Source organism: Trichoplusia ni, chromosome 28 (genome assembly GCF_003590095.1).
Source record: "Trichoplusia ni isolate ovarian cell line Hi5 chromosome 28, tn1, whole genome shotgun sequence".
NCBI classification, from domain to species: Eukaryota; Metazoa; Arthropoda; class Insecta; order Lepidoptera; family Noctuidae; genus Trichoplusia; species Trichoplusia ni.
This window is the reverse complement of record NC_039505.1, coordinates 1,981,076-1,997,485: the sequence shown is the minus strand read 5'-3', so window position 1 is coordinate 1,997,485 and position 16,410 is coordinate 1,981,076. Positions and strand designations below refer to the sequence as shown.

At 43.6% G+C, this 16,410-nt stretch overlaps 1 protein-coding gene across 1 annotated transcript; it reads left to right on the top strand.

Moving 5' to 3' along the window:
- The first annotated feature begins 582 nt into the window (after positions 1-582).
- LOC113506045 lies at positions 583-1,671 on the top strand. The gene has a single exon (XM_026888905.1). The coding sequence runs from the start codon at positions 817-819 to the stop codon at positions 1,567-1,569; it is 753 nt and encodes a 250-aa protein (XP_026744706.1). The 5' UTR covers positions 583-816; the 3' UTR covers positions 1,570-1,671.
- The last annotated feature ends 14,739 nt before the right edge of the window (positions 1,672-16,410 follow it).

Below are 16,410 nucleotides of genomic sequence, written 5' to 3'. Positions count from 1 at the left end.
GTATGTCGAAACCGAATGGCCTAAATCCAACCTAAAGGATGTAGAAATATTACCCGAATTAAAGGCGCATCCGATAGTCGTAAAGTCACCCATTATCGATTTTGAAAAATATTCATTGTTATCTAAGTTAGAACGGTCATTTGCTTACGTTCTTAGATTCATATTTAACTTAAAAAATAAACATAACAAACGAGTTGCAACATTGTCCGCTAATGAGTTGCGTGAGTCATTCCGCTCGCTTTGTGTTATCTCCCAAGGTCAATCCTTTTCTATACGATCTGTTGTTAACTGGTAAACAATTAAATAAAAATAGCAAAAATAGCATTATCGCCTTTCTTAGATGAAAACAAGTTAATTCGTGTCGGTGGACGAATCGATGCGTCCAGTTATTCATTTGAAAAGAAACATCCAATATTACTTCATGCTACGCATACGTTAACAAAACTTTATTTCATTAGACAGCATATTAACACTATGCATGCCGGTCCTAAAATGTTATTGGCTACTGTCAGAGAAACAATATGGCCAATTAACGGTAGGATACTAGCGAGGCGCACAGTCAATAACTGTGTACGCTGCAGGCGATTAAGAGGTACAACTTAACAACCTAAAATGGGTAATTTACCGTCTCAACGAATAACGCCAGACTAACCATTTTTATCCGTTGGCCTTGACTTTGCTGGCCCATTTTACATAGTTAACCGTAAAGGTCGAGGCTGTCGCATTGTAAAATGTTACTTATGTCTTTTTGTTTGCCTTCGTTATAAATGTATACACCTTGAAGCAGTCAGTGACTTAACAAAGGATGCATTTATTATGTCATTAAAACGATTTATATCTCGTCGTGGCAAGCCAACTGAAATATTTAGTGACAATGGTACTAATTTTGTAGCTGCCGGGAAAGAAATAGGCTCGTTCATCAAACAGAATCATGAACCTTTAGTTGACTTTGCAAGTCAGCAATCTATAAATTTTAAATTCATTCCGGCTTACACTCCTCATTTTGGTGGCATATGGGAAGCCGGGGTTAAGCCGGCAAAACATTTGTTACGACGAGTTTTAGGCGAATGTCACTTGACGTTCGAGGAACTGTCTACTTTATTCGCACAAGTGGAGGCGATTCTCAATAGCCGTCCCTTGTGTCCCCTCTCATCCAGTCCTAACGACCTCCTTTCCCTCTTCCCAGGACATTTCATCATTAGCCGACCGCTGATCGCTCTGCCAACACCAAACCTGGAAGACGTGAAGGAAGGCCAATTGCGACGCTATATGCGCCTTGAGAAGCTGAGGCAACATTTCTGGAGAAGGTGGCAGAAGGAATACCTCTCTGAATTACAACAAAGGACAAAATGGCGGACAAACACGTCAAAGCTGGACGTGGGAGATATGGTGCTGCTAGCTGATGACAATGCGCCCCCTCTCACTTGGAAACTCGGCCGCGTACTTCGTCTCATACCCGGACCTGACGGGATATCCAGAGTGGCAGACGTCCTCACCACCAAGGGCTGCGTGCGACGCGCCTTTGTGCGCCTCTGCAAACTTCCCTCAGCTGAAGACATAAACGGTTGAAACTACCTTTCAACGGCCGGGAATATGTTCAGGCGTAAACGCCTGTTCTAAATGAATAGCAAAAGTTGAGAAACATGTAACTATTGAAAATTGCATAGGCGTTTCGGCGCGTATTAGTAATATTCAATGTCATCGTTCACTTGCTTGACAACCATTGTCCGTGTAACTTTTAATTATTATATTAAACCTAATTTCGCTAATTTTCGGAGTATTTTACTTTGATTGGCACCATTACATCCTCTAAAGTTGTAACAATCAGAGTCCCGCCAATAATGGCCACCAAACCGTCAGCGCACCCCAACCAGTTGCCACGGGCGGGGACGAAGTACGGCTCGGCGACCACAGCCACGTCGATCGACCACTCTGCCATGCTCTGGAGTAGAAGATCCTGAGCTCTGGTAGAGTGATTGATGTTGCCCTGGAGGAAATGGAATTGCGCCATTATTGACAATCCATTCCCCCGGCAACAGTCCCGGACCGGGAGTCGGTCGCGGAGCTACCAGCCTGCGGGGGCTGCGAGGTTACCCTGGCAGGCTTGGAGCTCTTCTTCTCTAACCTTTTGGCAGTGCTGGTGGGCATGCCACAGGCCAATCTGTGTCCCGCCGGCCTCCCCGCGGCCGAACACAGGCAGCAGTTAAGCGCGGCGGAACACTGGGCCGCCTTGTGACCGGGCTGACCGCAGCGATAGCAGAGATCGCTACGGTCTGCTGCGGAGGTGCACTTTGCCCGGACGTGCCCCATTTCCAGGCACCGGAAGCACCTCAAAGCCCGGGGTTGCAGGAGTTTTACCCTCGCTGCAACCCAGCCCACCCGCACTTCGCCAGCTAAGGCGATCTTCTTCGCCGACGCCACGAGGCACCGAACCCAGACTGCACCGAGTCCGGTGGCGTCGGTGCGTATGTCGCCGGCCCGCACCCTATCCGGCGGACACTCTCCGCTACGGGCAACGGCCGCCACCACTTCTCGGGGGTCACGAAATCGGCCAGACCAGTGATCCGCACCTCTGCGGTTTTCACCAGTCTGGAGACCCGGACGTCCTCGGCGTTGAGGACCTCCCTCATCTTGGCGGCCAGAGCCTCCGCCTTTTCAGCGCTGCCGCTCGCAGCACCGGCCACCTCGAACAGCCGCGCACCCGTGACGGTCTGCCTGAGGGTGACGGACTGGAGGCCAAGATCTGACAATTTGATCTTGGCCTTGGCCTCGGCAATGACCGACTGGTACGTAACGCCGCAGCCCCGGGCTGCAACGTCAGCGTCACGGCCTCGGAACGCCGGGCACGCACCTTCGGTCCTTTGCGACCGCCTTTGGCTGTCCGTCGCGCAGGCTGCACAGCCGCCTTTGCCGTAGGGCCTGGAGCGCGCGCTGCTACTGAGTGCGGGCCTTCTTGCGGCCCACGACTGTCGCCCAGCTCTCACCCTTAGAGCCGGCCGTCGTGGGCTGAACACTTAGCGGGGCTCCCTCCCCGGGCTTCTTGACGCCCCCCGTGGGCTTCCCCTGGCGAGGCGCAGGCCTCGGCAGCTCCTCCAGCCTCCGTCTTGCATCGGCCGCTAGGGGCGGACGGAGGGTTTCCGGAGGGAGGCGCCGAGACACCGCCTCTATGCGGGCATTGACCATGCTCCCGCACTGGAGCATGCAGAGCCGGACTATCCGCTCGACCTCGTCGTCGGAACGAGCGCTTGCCGGTCTCGGTGCGGGAGACGGGGCCACCACCGCCGCGGTGGCAGTGGGCGGCGTGCGTCGCTGCTGCTGCTCGCTCAGCGCAGCGACTTGCCGCCGGAGGTCTCTTCGGCCGTGAGGGCAGCGCGTCGCTCACGTGCGCGATCTGCCATCGCCGACACTTCGTCGGCCGCGACGGCTTTGTGCTTCTCCCTTCTGGCGGCGTTGAGCTCCGCCTTCGAGCTCCCCAGCGAGGCACCGCTTTCGCCGCCAGGGTCCTCCGTGGTGACCCCCACGTCACTTTCTGCTTCGCTGGCCGCCTGGGCATTGGAACGCACAAACCTGCCCTGTGCGTCCCTCCGCGGTCGCGAAGCACTCGCCCCCTCGATGTCTGCCGACCTCTCCTCTCAGTCGGCAGCTTCGGAGCCGGCAGGCCGTCCTCATCTGAGGACTGACCCGCCGAACCACTTCCCATCGAAGCACGCTTGAACCACGCGAAGGCCGCTCCTCGGCATTTTCTGTGCTGCCAGTGATATTATCAGCGACAGGGGCCTAGTCGCCTACCCCTGCGCGTCCATCGGTAACCAATTTCACACTCGCAGGCCCGGATACCTGCGAGCGCCGGGCGACAGCCGGATCGCATGACACAACAAAATTCCCTGTGTCAGACATCATTTTTTACGATTGGGTGTTGCGCACATCGCTTCCCCAAGGCGATGCTGCCGCTCTTTTGGGAGGTTATTTGATCCTCCCGAGGCCCGCGGATGCCTCTGGTGCAGGATATACCGCCCGCTGCTCGGTGTCTACAAACTATTTTTTTTTTTAACAATCCTATTTCTAACTTAACCTATTCGAACCTACGTTCCCATCCCGCGGGCAGAGGAGTAGCCCACGGTCTTACCCTCTTCGGTCTTGCCGCGACCTATACGCCGCGGCAACCCCTAGACCACGGGCCGGAGCAACGGCCCGCGGTCTACCCCACCTCACTCCCTAGGCATGCACTCTGCAGCTGCAGAACGCAGACAGGGAGCCTTCGGGAGCGACTCCTCCGCTCCGGCAGAAATTCGCCACACACAAGAATTGCCCCAAGTCAGGCCTCCGTCAGTCTATGTACTTGCGCGCTATAACTGCCTACCGCTCGGCCGAGCGGTCTCGGGCCTTGTGCGGACCAAATGCAGTGAGGTTTTCGCAAGCGACGCGTACGCACGTTATTAATTTTAATAGTTTCATTTGTTCGTACGCGTACCTACGATGCCGTCTGGTGCCTTATGTGCTGTAGATGGGTGCACATCAAGTAAAAGAAGGGATAAACACTTATCATTTTTCTATTTTAAAGCGTTCAACAAAACGTCGTCTTTTTACGGAAAGTTAAAAGTGCCAACAGATGCGTTTTATAATTATATAAGAAAACTTGAGACTATGTTTATTCATTATTTTGAAAAAAATATGAAACAAATGCCGGGTAGTACTATATTTGAAATTTTAAATGACATACATTTTGATTCTCTCTGCCCTTGTTTTCCGAAACAATATCTCATAAAACTTTTTATTACATTCAGGATATTTTCCACCCTAAAATTTAATAACGGAGAATTTAGAAAGGGTAAAAAATGTATACAAAAATATATAAAAATAAAACACATGTAACTTTTAAAGATTTTTTTATTTTACCTACACATTAAAGCACGGTCAAAACCAATTTATAAAAATAATAATTTAGAAATGACTTTTAAGCTACCACATATAAGTCAGAATATATCCAGTTCTCAAAAAAATGACACAAAAAGTTATGTAAATTTAATTTTATTGAAGCGGCAGCCCTGCGATTGTTGTGGGATCGCGCGGTGCAAAACAATCACAGCTGTGCGCTTGGGTATTTAAGCACATTTTAGCATGCAGCGGTTGATAACGACGGAGTAGGCTCTTATAGCAGTAGGCATTAGAAATTTTGTACTGAGTGAAGTATCTGTTACGTAGTAACTATTTAGTAATCTGTGCCCAAGTCACGAGACGATTGCTATGCGTGCCCAGGGTGCCCCGGCCCAGTGACTGCTCTTCCCCTCGGACGCATCCGTAAGGGACCAGCAGCCACCAAGCACACGAGGAGGTTTTCTGCCTGGAACCCCTGACTAGCGAGCCTGTCTTTACTATTTTTAACCCTGAACTTGACACAGAGGTTCACACCGATGCAAGCTCCGTCGGTTATGGGGCAGTACTCTTACAAACTGGTACTGATTGTGGGAGGCACGTGGTGGCATTCTACATTATAAATTTACGCCAGTCGGTGAAGAGGCACGTCTGCTCTGCTTTATACCCAAGGGCCATCGACTCAGCCTTTTGCGAATTTTTCACGATGAGCATGAGCACGTTGGCGCTGATAAAACTCTACATGTCATCCTAAAACATTTCTGGTTCCCCGGGCTCCGCCAATTTGTGTTTAAATATGTCCCCCATTGTTTAGCATGTATTTCTAAAAAGCGAGTGCCGCGGGCGCCGCTTCATAATATTTCATCCTAGTCAAAACCGGAATCTCCTTTCGATACCGTTCATGTCGATGCCTTGGGGCCACTGCCAGAACCGGAAGGTTACAAATTTATCTTAATACTAGTTGATGCCTTTACAAAGTTCTGCATGTTGTACCCTATCAATCACCAAGACACCAGTGAGTTAAAACGCGTCATGTCTCAGGCCGTTTCTTTGTTTGGAGTTCCCAGACTATTAGTCACCGACCAGGGTAGGATGTTTGAGTCTACGGTCTTTGTGCAGTGGATATCCGAACTTGGTTCAGACCTGCACTGCATAAGTACTCGCAATCAACGGGCAAGTTAGACCCCGGGATGCGAGGACCATATAGAGTGACTAAAGTCTTACCTAATGGGCGCTACGAACTTAAACTTCTCAGTGGAAGCTGCGGGAAAACCACCCGAGCAGCCTCGCAATACATGGTGCCATGGAAAGGAGAATGGTGCCCAGAAAGTTGTGCTGCTTTTTTTGAAAGTGAGTATGTAAAATTTATTCTGTTTTAGGTTACAGAAACGTTAGTCCCTGTGGTGCTAGCCGCTCTACAATAGGACGTCGTCAAACATACGGGTTAGTCCCAACAGCGTTAGTCGCCAAACACACGGGTTTGTCCCAACGGCGTTAGTCGCCCAACATTCGGGTTAGTCCCAATGGCGTAAGTCGCCCAACAATGGGACGAGGTCCCCACAACCGCGTTAGTCGCGTATGGATGGACTCTTCAGAGGCGTGTGTCGCCTAACCATGGGATACGACCCACTGCGAAAGCGTCGCTCAACGTTGGTTGCTGTCACTTACGTAATGTTAACCGCTGTGGTAATGTATAAGGCAACCTTAAATATGAGATGGTTGGGACTCCTGCTATCTTATATTGTTAGCCGTTTTTCTATTTGTGCAATTATATTAGGTGATCAGTATACTTGTGTTGTTTGTGTGAATAACCAAAACAAAACCTTTCGGCTGACGATGCTGAAGGCTGAAAATAGGTCAGATCACTTGGAAGGCGACAACCCAGCGCCACCCTCGATTGGGTTATCCATGCCAAGCTTAGACGAGGAGGTGGGAACAGAACAGCATCCCGCTGCAGGCGCGTCCCGAAAAGCCGAGGACGACTTGTAGTCAGGAGCGGCCGTGTTAGGAGTCAAGGAATGACAGCTTTTTAAGAGCCTATAAAAGCAAACTCCACACCATTCTCGGATTAATTTGTCGGGTGTCATTCGAGGCAGCTACATCGCTCAAGGATCGTGAGACTTACATTTTCCTAATTTTATATCTTTCTTGTTATTTCTTTGATTGTTATGTGCTGATTTAATGTCTAATGATTTGCGGTGGATAAGGTTACGTTTCATGATTGTTATTTTGTTCCTTAATCTATATATCTATCTATACTTATAATAAATCTGTAAAGAGGTCAATTCTGTACATAAAATATATTTAAAAAATAACTATCAAGGGGTGGTTAGGGATCGCTACTGATGCCAAAAATGCAATCAGTAAAATTTTTGTCTGTCTGTCTGTCTGTCTGTCTGTCTGTCTGTATATTCGTTATAGAAACAAAAACTCGACGGTACTCGACGGATTTTAACGAAATTTGGCACAATTATTCTTCATACTCTTGGGCAGGTTATAGTATACTTTTCATTACGCTACGACCAATAGGAGCAGAGCAGTGAAGGGAAATATTGGGAAAACGGGGTAAGTTACTCCATTTTTTAAGCTTCCGTCACGAGTGCAGGCTTATAGGTTAAAGCTACATAGAAATCATGTATGACGGAAATATTCTCCCTAAAATTATATAAAAAATATTCCTCGACAGCATATGTCTAACTTTTATGGTTGACTCACAATAACACGTGAAACTCCCGATAGCTTAGCAATTCGGAGATTTCTGATTGTATTTGTCTACTCTAACGTTTACAACACTATCACTCATCCCCAATTAAAAAAGTTAACATTATTACCTATTCAATAAAAAAAGAATCATGTAAATCGGTGTAGAAACACCAAAGTTATACATGAAATAATAAGAAATCGCGCGTGAATACAGAGTCATGCTATAAGGATTATTTTTGTGTATCGGTTGCCGCGCTCGACGCGCGTCGTGGCGGGAGGTGTAAAAAGGCGGGGGGTCCGCGCTCGAGCGTCATACAATATTTGGCTGTTGATGCGAATAGACGTTCAGACTGTTCGACCTTATTGACAATCAATAATTGTTATTTGCAAACCGTGCTTATCAGCACGACTTGAATAGTTTATTTTTAGAATTGTTTTGTTGTTAGTTTATATAATAGGTATTAGATTAATAGTATTAGTAGTAGGTACACCTATTAGTTATTTTGGTAGTGTTTAATTGTATTAATAGTTTATTTTCGTAATTGGTAGTGTTTAATTATATTAATAGTTTATTTTCGTAATTTTTATATTATTTATTTTGGTAGTGTTTAATTGTATTAATAGTTTATTTTCGTAATTTGGTAGTGTTTAATTAAATTAATAGTTTATTTTCGTAATTGGTAGTGTTTAATTAAATTAATAGTTTATTTTCGTAATTGGTAGTGTTTAATTATATTAATAGTTTATTTTCGTTATTATTATATTAGTTATTTTGGTAGTGTTTAATTGTATTAATAGTTTATTTTCGTAATTGGTAGTGTTTTATTATATTAATAGTTTATTTTCGTAATTATTACATAATAACTATATGTAATTGTAAGTGTAAGGTAGCTTCAGTTACCGTCGATTAAAAATACACAATGCCACCTAAAAAACGACCATCTTTATCTCGAAATTCGAGAGATGCTAAAAGGATGAGAAATGCGCGTTCTCAAGAATCGGCAGAGGAAAGAGCACATCGGTTAAACTCTATGAGAGTTAGTGCCTCAACCTCTCGAGCCAATGAAAGCTCTCCAGAGAGAGAGATGCGATTAGCAGCTGACAGAGCGAGACGAGCTACATCACGGGCGTCTCAAAGCTCTTCTCAACGAGAGCTGAGGCTTACCATTGACCGAGAACAACATGTGTTATCCCGAGATGCTGAAACTGCGTCACAACGAGAATTGCGTCTCACTGCTGACCGCGAACGGCATACATTGTCTCGCGAGTCAGAAACCTACACTGAGAGGGAATTGCGTCTCACAGCTGACCGCGAACGTCATATATTGTCTCGCGAGTCAGAAACCTTCACTGACAGAGAATTGCGTCTCACAGCTGACCGCGAACGTCATATATTGTCTCGCGAGTCAGAAACCTACACTGAGAGGGAATTGCGTCTCACAGCTGACCGCGAACGTCATATATTGTCTCGCGAGTCAGAAACCTACACTGAGAGGGAATTGCGTCTCACAGCTGACCGCGAACGTCATATATTGTCTCGCGAGTCAGAAACCTACACTGAGAGGGAATTGCGTCTCACAGCTGACCGCGAACGTCATATATTGTCTCGCGAGTCAGAAACCTACACTGAGAGGGAATTGCGTCTCACAGCTGACCGCGAACGTCATATTTTATCTCGAGAATCTGAAACTTTAACTCAATATGAAGACCGTTTGACAAATGATAGGGTGCACCATAATGTTATTCGATCTCTCGAAGACGCACATGAGCATGAACAACGACTAGAGTCGGTACGCGAATATTATAATTCTTTGAGACAAGAACGATCAGTAAGTTTGTCTAATGAAAGATTAAGAATCGAAAATATTCGGTCTCTTGAAACGGACGAACAGCGAGAGGCCCGTCTTACTGCAGACAGATTTCGACATAGCCTTAATAACTTAGATGTACACATAGAAGATCAATCTAGAAATTCGGTGGCTTGGTCCGACAAATATAAAAGTGGGTTTGCTTATAACCTCACAATTGATTATGGATCATCTTCTGTAATAGGCGATATGAACGTGGTATGTCGTTTTTGTAATGCTTCAAAGTGGAGTAAGGAGTCAGCTGGTTTCTGTTGTTCTACAGGTAAAATAAATTTGCCTTCATTCGAAGACCCACCGGAACCTTTGAAATCACTACTTTTAGGGGAACATATACAATCTAAACAGTTTTTAGATAATATTCGCACTTATAATAGTGCATTTCAAATGACATCCTTTGGCGCTCAACAAATCTCAGAAGGTCATTTCATGCCTACTTTTAAGATACAAGGTCAGGTTTACCATTTGATAGGATCCCTTTTGCCTGAAAACCAACCTAAGTTTCTTCAAATATATTTTGTATCCGACTACAACGAACAGTCGAATATAAGAAATCAATATTTCCCGAATTTAAATACTGAACTCATATCACAACTTCAGAACATGTTGCATCAGGTTAATTCGTATGTATGCAGTTTTAAATCGGCATTAGAAGCTCTTCCTCGAGATGATGATAACAATTATAAAATTGTTATAAATGCCGATAGGCGTCCAACTCAGGAACACCCTGGGCGTTATAATGCTCCATCCACGAATGAAGTTGCTGTGGTATTGGTCGACCAGGAATGTGATAGGCGTGATATCGTTATCCGTTCCAGAGATAATCGTTTGCAACGTATTTATGAAACCCACAGGGCTTACGACAGTTTGCAATATCCTTTGATATACTGTCGAGGGGAAGATGGTTATAATTTTGCTTTATACCAAACTGATCCGCGTACAGGCGCACCTAATTATAATAAAAAGATTTCATGCCTTCAATTTTACTGTTACCACTTGCAAGTAAGACGGAATAGGTTTGTATACTTTCAACGTTTTCGTGGCTTATTCAATCAGTTTATTGTAGACATGTACGCAAAAATTGAAACCGAAAGATTAGTTTATATACGATCTAATCAAAGGCAGCTGCGCGTTGAAGAATACGTGCACCTTCGCGACGCCATGCAGCAAGATAACGATACGGTGAATATGGGTCGTTTAGTTATTTTGCCCTCTTCTTTTACTGGTGGTCCACGATACATGCACGAACGTACTCAAGATGCTTTTTGTTACGTAAGAAAATATGGACGTCCCGACTTATTTATTACTGTAACTACCAATCCTAAGTGGGATGAAATTACTCGGGAGCTTCTTGAGGGTCAAGCACCGCATGACCGCCATGATATCATAGCAAGAGTTTTTCATTTAAAATTAAAATCAATGATAGATCTACTTACCAAAGATAAATTTTTTGGAGAAGTATTGTGTTATATGTATAGTATTGAATGGCAAAAACGCGGCTTACCTCACGCACATATCCTGCTTTGGTTAAAAGATAAGGTTCGACCTAATGATGTAGACAGTTTAATCAGTGCTGAAATTCCAAGTCCGATTGCAGATCCCGTGTTATACGACATTGTTAAAACTCATATGATACATGGTCCATGTGGTTCGTTTAACGGGAATTCTCCTTGCATGCAAGACGGTCGTTGCACTAAAAGATATCCAAAAGCCTTAGTGGATGGCACTGTAACAGGACATGATGGATACCCATTATATCGTCGCCGTTCAAGAGATAATGATGGTTTTACTGTTGAAAAGCGAGTGTCTGGACAACAAGTTACTTTAGATAATAGGTGGGTCGTTCCGTATTCTCCTGTGTTGTCCAGAGCATTTCAAGCTCACATAAATGTTGAAATGTGTAATAGTGTAGAGTCAATAAAATATATTTGTAAGTATATTAATAAGGGCAGTGACCAAGCTACATTTGCTTTGAGAAATGAACATGATGAAGTTACAAGATTTCAGTCAGGCAGATATATAAGTTCTTCAGAAGCTGTGTGGCGGATCTTAAGTTTCAACATTCACGAAAGATATCCACCTGTGACTCATCTGGATGTTCATCTTGAAGGCGGCCAACGTATATATTTCAACGCCGAAAATGTCACAGAACGGTTAGAGAACCCTAGACAAACAAGTTTATTAGCATTCTTTCGACTTTGCCAAACTGATGATTTTGCAAAATCTCTTTTGTATGAGGAAGTTCCATCGTATTATACCTACGATAAGCAACGGGGTGTCTTTAATCGAAGACGCCGTGGCAGGCCTGTAGATGGCGAGTCAGGTATTTTTAAAGAACATGTTCTTGGTAGAGTGTACACCGTTCATCCTAACAACGCTGAGTGTTTCTATTTGCGATTATTATTACATACCGTGCGAGGACCAACCTCATTTATAGATTTGAGAAAAGTAGACGATGTTGTTTATCCCACTTATCAAGCAGCTTGCCAAGCGCGTCATTTGCTTGAAAATGATCAGCATTGGGATGACGCTTTAGCAGAATCCTGTGTTAGTGATAATCCACGACGGTTACGCCATTTATTTGTAACATTACTCACATTTTGTAATTTGTCAGATGCTGTAACATTATGGGAAAAATATAAAGAAAAATTTTCAGAAGACTTTCTTAGAAATATACCTAACAATGATGAAGGCACAACTAATGATAATTTCCGTGATCTTGCCATAAATCAGTGCTTATTAGCTCTTCAGGATGACTTAACAGCAGTAGGCGGTAAATCACTCTGTGAATATGGTTTGCCAACACCAACCTCAGTCGGAGAGGTAACTAATAGGGAATATTCCGTAGAGATTGGTTACAATTTAACGGAACTGCTGACAACATTAGAAAACGGTGTCCCAATGATGACTGCAGAACAACGTTCAGTTTATGACCGCGTGTGCAATAGTGTTCAAAATAATTTGGGAACAATATGGTTTTTAGATGCACCTGGAGGAACTGGAAAAACCTTTTTGACTAAATTAATATTGGCTTATGTTCGAAATCAGCGTAAAATTGCTCTTGCCGTAGCTTCATCAGGGATAGCTGCAACATTGCTACCAGGAGGTAAAACTGCTCACAGTATGTTTAAAATACCAATTGATTTAGATCGCACGGAAAATCCAACCTGTAGTATTTCAAGAAATAGCGACAAAGCTAAGGTATTACGCGAGTGTAGTTTAATCATATGGGATGAATGTACGATGGCCCATCGAAAAGGAGTAGAAGCGGTAGACAGAACTTTAAGGGATATAAGATAAAATGATCGACCAATGGGCGGTATCACGGTTTTATTTTGTGGTGATTTCCGACAAACCTTACCGGTAATACCACGGGGAACCCGAGCTGATGAGGTTAGGGCTTGCCTGAAAAGCTCTTATTTATGGCGAGATATACAATCGGTGCATTTGACTATAAATATGCGAGTGAGAACTGGAGATAACCCGGATGATAGTCAATTTTCTGACACATTATTAAAGATTGGTGAAGGTACCTATCCACAACTACACCAAGGAAAACTTATACTGACGCCTGAATTATGTTGTATGGTGCAATCTCAACCACATCTTATATCGTCGGTTTACGGTGACGTAACAAATATATTAAATAGGGACAATTCTTGGCTATGCGAAAGATCTATTTTAACTCCTCGCAATGACCAGGCATCTGAGATCAATAACAAAATACTGTCGAATATACAGAGGGAAAGCAAAGTTTATAGATCAATAAATAGAATGGTCGATGAACAAGAAGCCACTAATTACCCGATAGAATTTTTAAATTCTTTAAATATGCCCGGACTTCCCTCTCATGAAATTTGTTTAAAAATTGGGATACCGATTATTATGCTCCGAAATTTAAAACCACCACAACTTTGCAATGGAACTCGACTAAAAGTAACCCAGTTGCAACAAAATATAATCGAGGCTCAAATTTTAACAGGTTGCGGTGCAGGAGAAACCGTCTTTATTCCCAGAATACCCTTAATACCAAATAATTTTCCATTCCAATTTAAAAGGACGCAATTCCCAGTATCGGTGTGTTATGCAATGACAATTAACAAGGCTCAAGGGCAGACTTTTCGTGTTGCTGGAGTAGATCTCAGTGTCAGTTGTTTCTCACATGGTCAGTTGTATGTTGCTCTTTCCCGTGTTAGCAGTTCTAAAAGTCTTTATGTTCACGTGCCGGACGGGTCAACTTTCAATATAGTTTACCCGGAAGCTTTGCACTAAAGTATTTTCGTTTTATAGGTACCTTTACCTTACCTTTATAAGGCAGTGGTACTTATATTGCCACCAGAATTTGAACCTTAACACATTATTATAAAGTTTAAAAGCTATAAATATTTTTAAGTTCTGTGTCTTATAAAGGGTTAAGCCTTATGTGAACGTGATCTAAACAATATTACCAATATAAATAATAATAATAAATATTACCAATACATTAACTTAATACACAAGGAGTTACACGCTGACGGAGTCGCGGACACAGCTATCTATACTTTTCTGCCGGAAGTCACTATTCCACGCGAAAGAAGTCGCGGGCACAAGCTAGTAAATAATAATTGAATTGAATTTAGTCTGTGTGTTAAATGTAGTTCCTAACAGCCACTGTAGTCCTCTCCACCACAATGTATGCTCACTCAACTCCTTGGGCTGCAGACCACGTAACGCACAGTCCGCAGGGTTTGTCTCTGATGAGACGTGATTCCATTGGCGGTAATCCATAATATTTAATATGGTGGATACTCTATTGCTCACAAATGTTGCCCATCGACTTGAACCTCCCTTGAGCCAAGCTAAGACTGTGGTGGAGTCGGTCCATCCATAGAGATTATCATTAGGTATATCCAGCACTTGAGATACTTCAAATATAAGCTTGCTGCTTGGCTGCTAAGGTGGCGCGGTCGAGGTATAGAAATCTCCTTTACAATTGGAGCAACTCGAGCCTTTGCGGACAATAAATGTACATGCACTCTATTTGAGCTATCAATGATTCTAATATAAACTGCTGCCGCAAAGGCTGATTTTGAGGAATCGGAAAAAACGTGTAACTCTCTCTTGCATTTTTGTGTAAAGTTTACCCACTTAGGTATTTTAAGATTTTTCAAATCTATAAGCTCTTCTCTGTATTTCAGCCACTCAACCCTTAAATCATTCGTCAAACTATCATCCCACTCAAGACCAGATTTCCACAGTTTCTGAATTAAAATCTTCGCATTAACTACCACTGGGGCAATCCAACCTAAAGAGTCATACAATTTCGCAACTTCAGATAATACTTGTCTTTTTGTGACTAAATATTTAGGTTCAGGTAAGTTTACTACGTACTCAAAATTATCCTCTTTCCTATTCTAACTCAATCCTAATACTTTGATTAAATCATTTAATTTAATAGGCTGTGTATCACTCAACTCAGTTTTGCCAATCTGCTCTAAAAAATCATTATTGTTGCTACTCCATTTCTGTAACTCAAAACCTCCATTTCTCATTAACTCATTCATCTCCTCATAATTTTTTATCTCCTCATTAACCGTATCAGACCCAGTCATTAAATCATCCATATAATAAAAATTGTTTTGTTATTCTCGCCGCTAATGGATACTTTTCACTTTCTAACTCTGCAAGTCTGTGTAACACCTTGACAGCTAAGTACGATGCACATGCTCTACCAAAAGTTAAACGTAATAATTTATAACGTTGTATGGGTTCTGACTGATCAAATCGCCAGACAACTCTCTAAATATCTCTGTCTTCATCCGCCACTTTCACCATTCTATACATCTTAATAATATCGGATACGATGCATATTTTATGCTGACGCCATCTCATCAAGATGTCGCTTAAGTCTGGTTTTAACCTCGGTCCAACCAGCAGCTCATCATTTAATGATATATTATTATCACCTTTGCTCGAGGCGTCAAAGACGACTCTACTTTAGTGGTGGTCTTCTCTCACCACTGCATGATGGGGAAGATAGACTACCTTGGACTCTTGCAACTCACTCTCATTCACTAGTCTCATATGATTCATGCTTAAGTACTCTCTCATAACTTTATTATACTCTTCTCTTCTTGACACTTGTCCTGACAAAATCCAACCAAACACCGTATTTTGAGCAATTACGTTACAATCAAGATGCTTCATCACACCATCAAGTAATATCTCGCTATAAACTTCTGCACCTAACAAAATATCGATGTTACCTGGCGTCGCGTATGTAGGATCAGCTAAAGGAAGATTGTCAATGTCTGCCCATTCGGAAGTGCTCACGTTAGTTGAAGGAAGTAATGACGTTAGGGTATGTAAAACATAAGTGTTAACGATAACGTAGTTAGCTGGGTTATGACGTGATTCTAGACGAAGTGAAACCGTATTCTTAATCCTTATACGTCCATCTCCTAGCCCTGACACCCAGCCACTCATTGGTTTGCGAGCAAGACCTAATAATTGTACAGTTGACTCCGATACAAAAGCACGAATTAATTGTTTAAAACCGTTTGACCGGCATACCTTAACCTTCGCCTTCGCCAGTAGTACACTGTTGGGTTGCAACTCTCGCCTAGACAATGTAGCTGTAATGGTAGTGTCACCTCGTGTTGTACTCGCTCTCTCTTGTTGTTGTTCACTCGGTGACCCTACGGCCGCCTGCTCTCGATTACTGGCTGGCTCCTGGTTCTCTCTCTCAACGTGTAACATCGTGTGATGTCTTCTCCCACATTTCCTACAGCTGAATGTACGACGACACTTAACTACTGCATGCGTTGGTGCCAGGCAATTAAAACATAATTTACTCGTTTGTACGAAATCCTGTCTTTTCTTAGGCGTCATTTGGTTAAAACGCTGGAACTGGCAAAGATAATGACCTTCATGACACATCGGACATTCTGGTTTGGCCTCAGACTTAATATTTGACTTGTTCTCCTTTTCC

What these genes read in the sequence shown, in the direction of transcription:
- LOC113506045 (XM_026888905.1), top strand. Translation starts at nt 817, where the DNA reads ATGTCATTAAAACGATTTATATCTCGTCGTGGCAAGCCAACTGAAATA.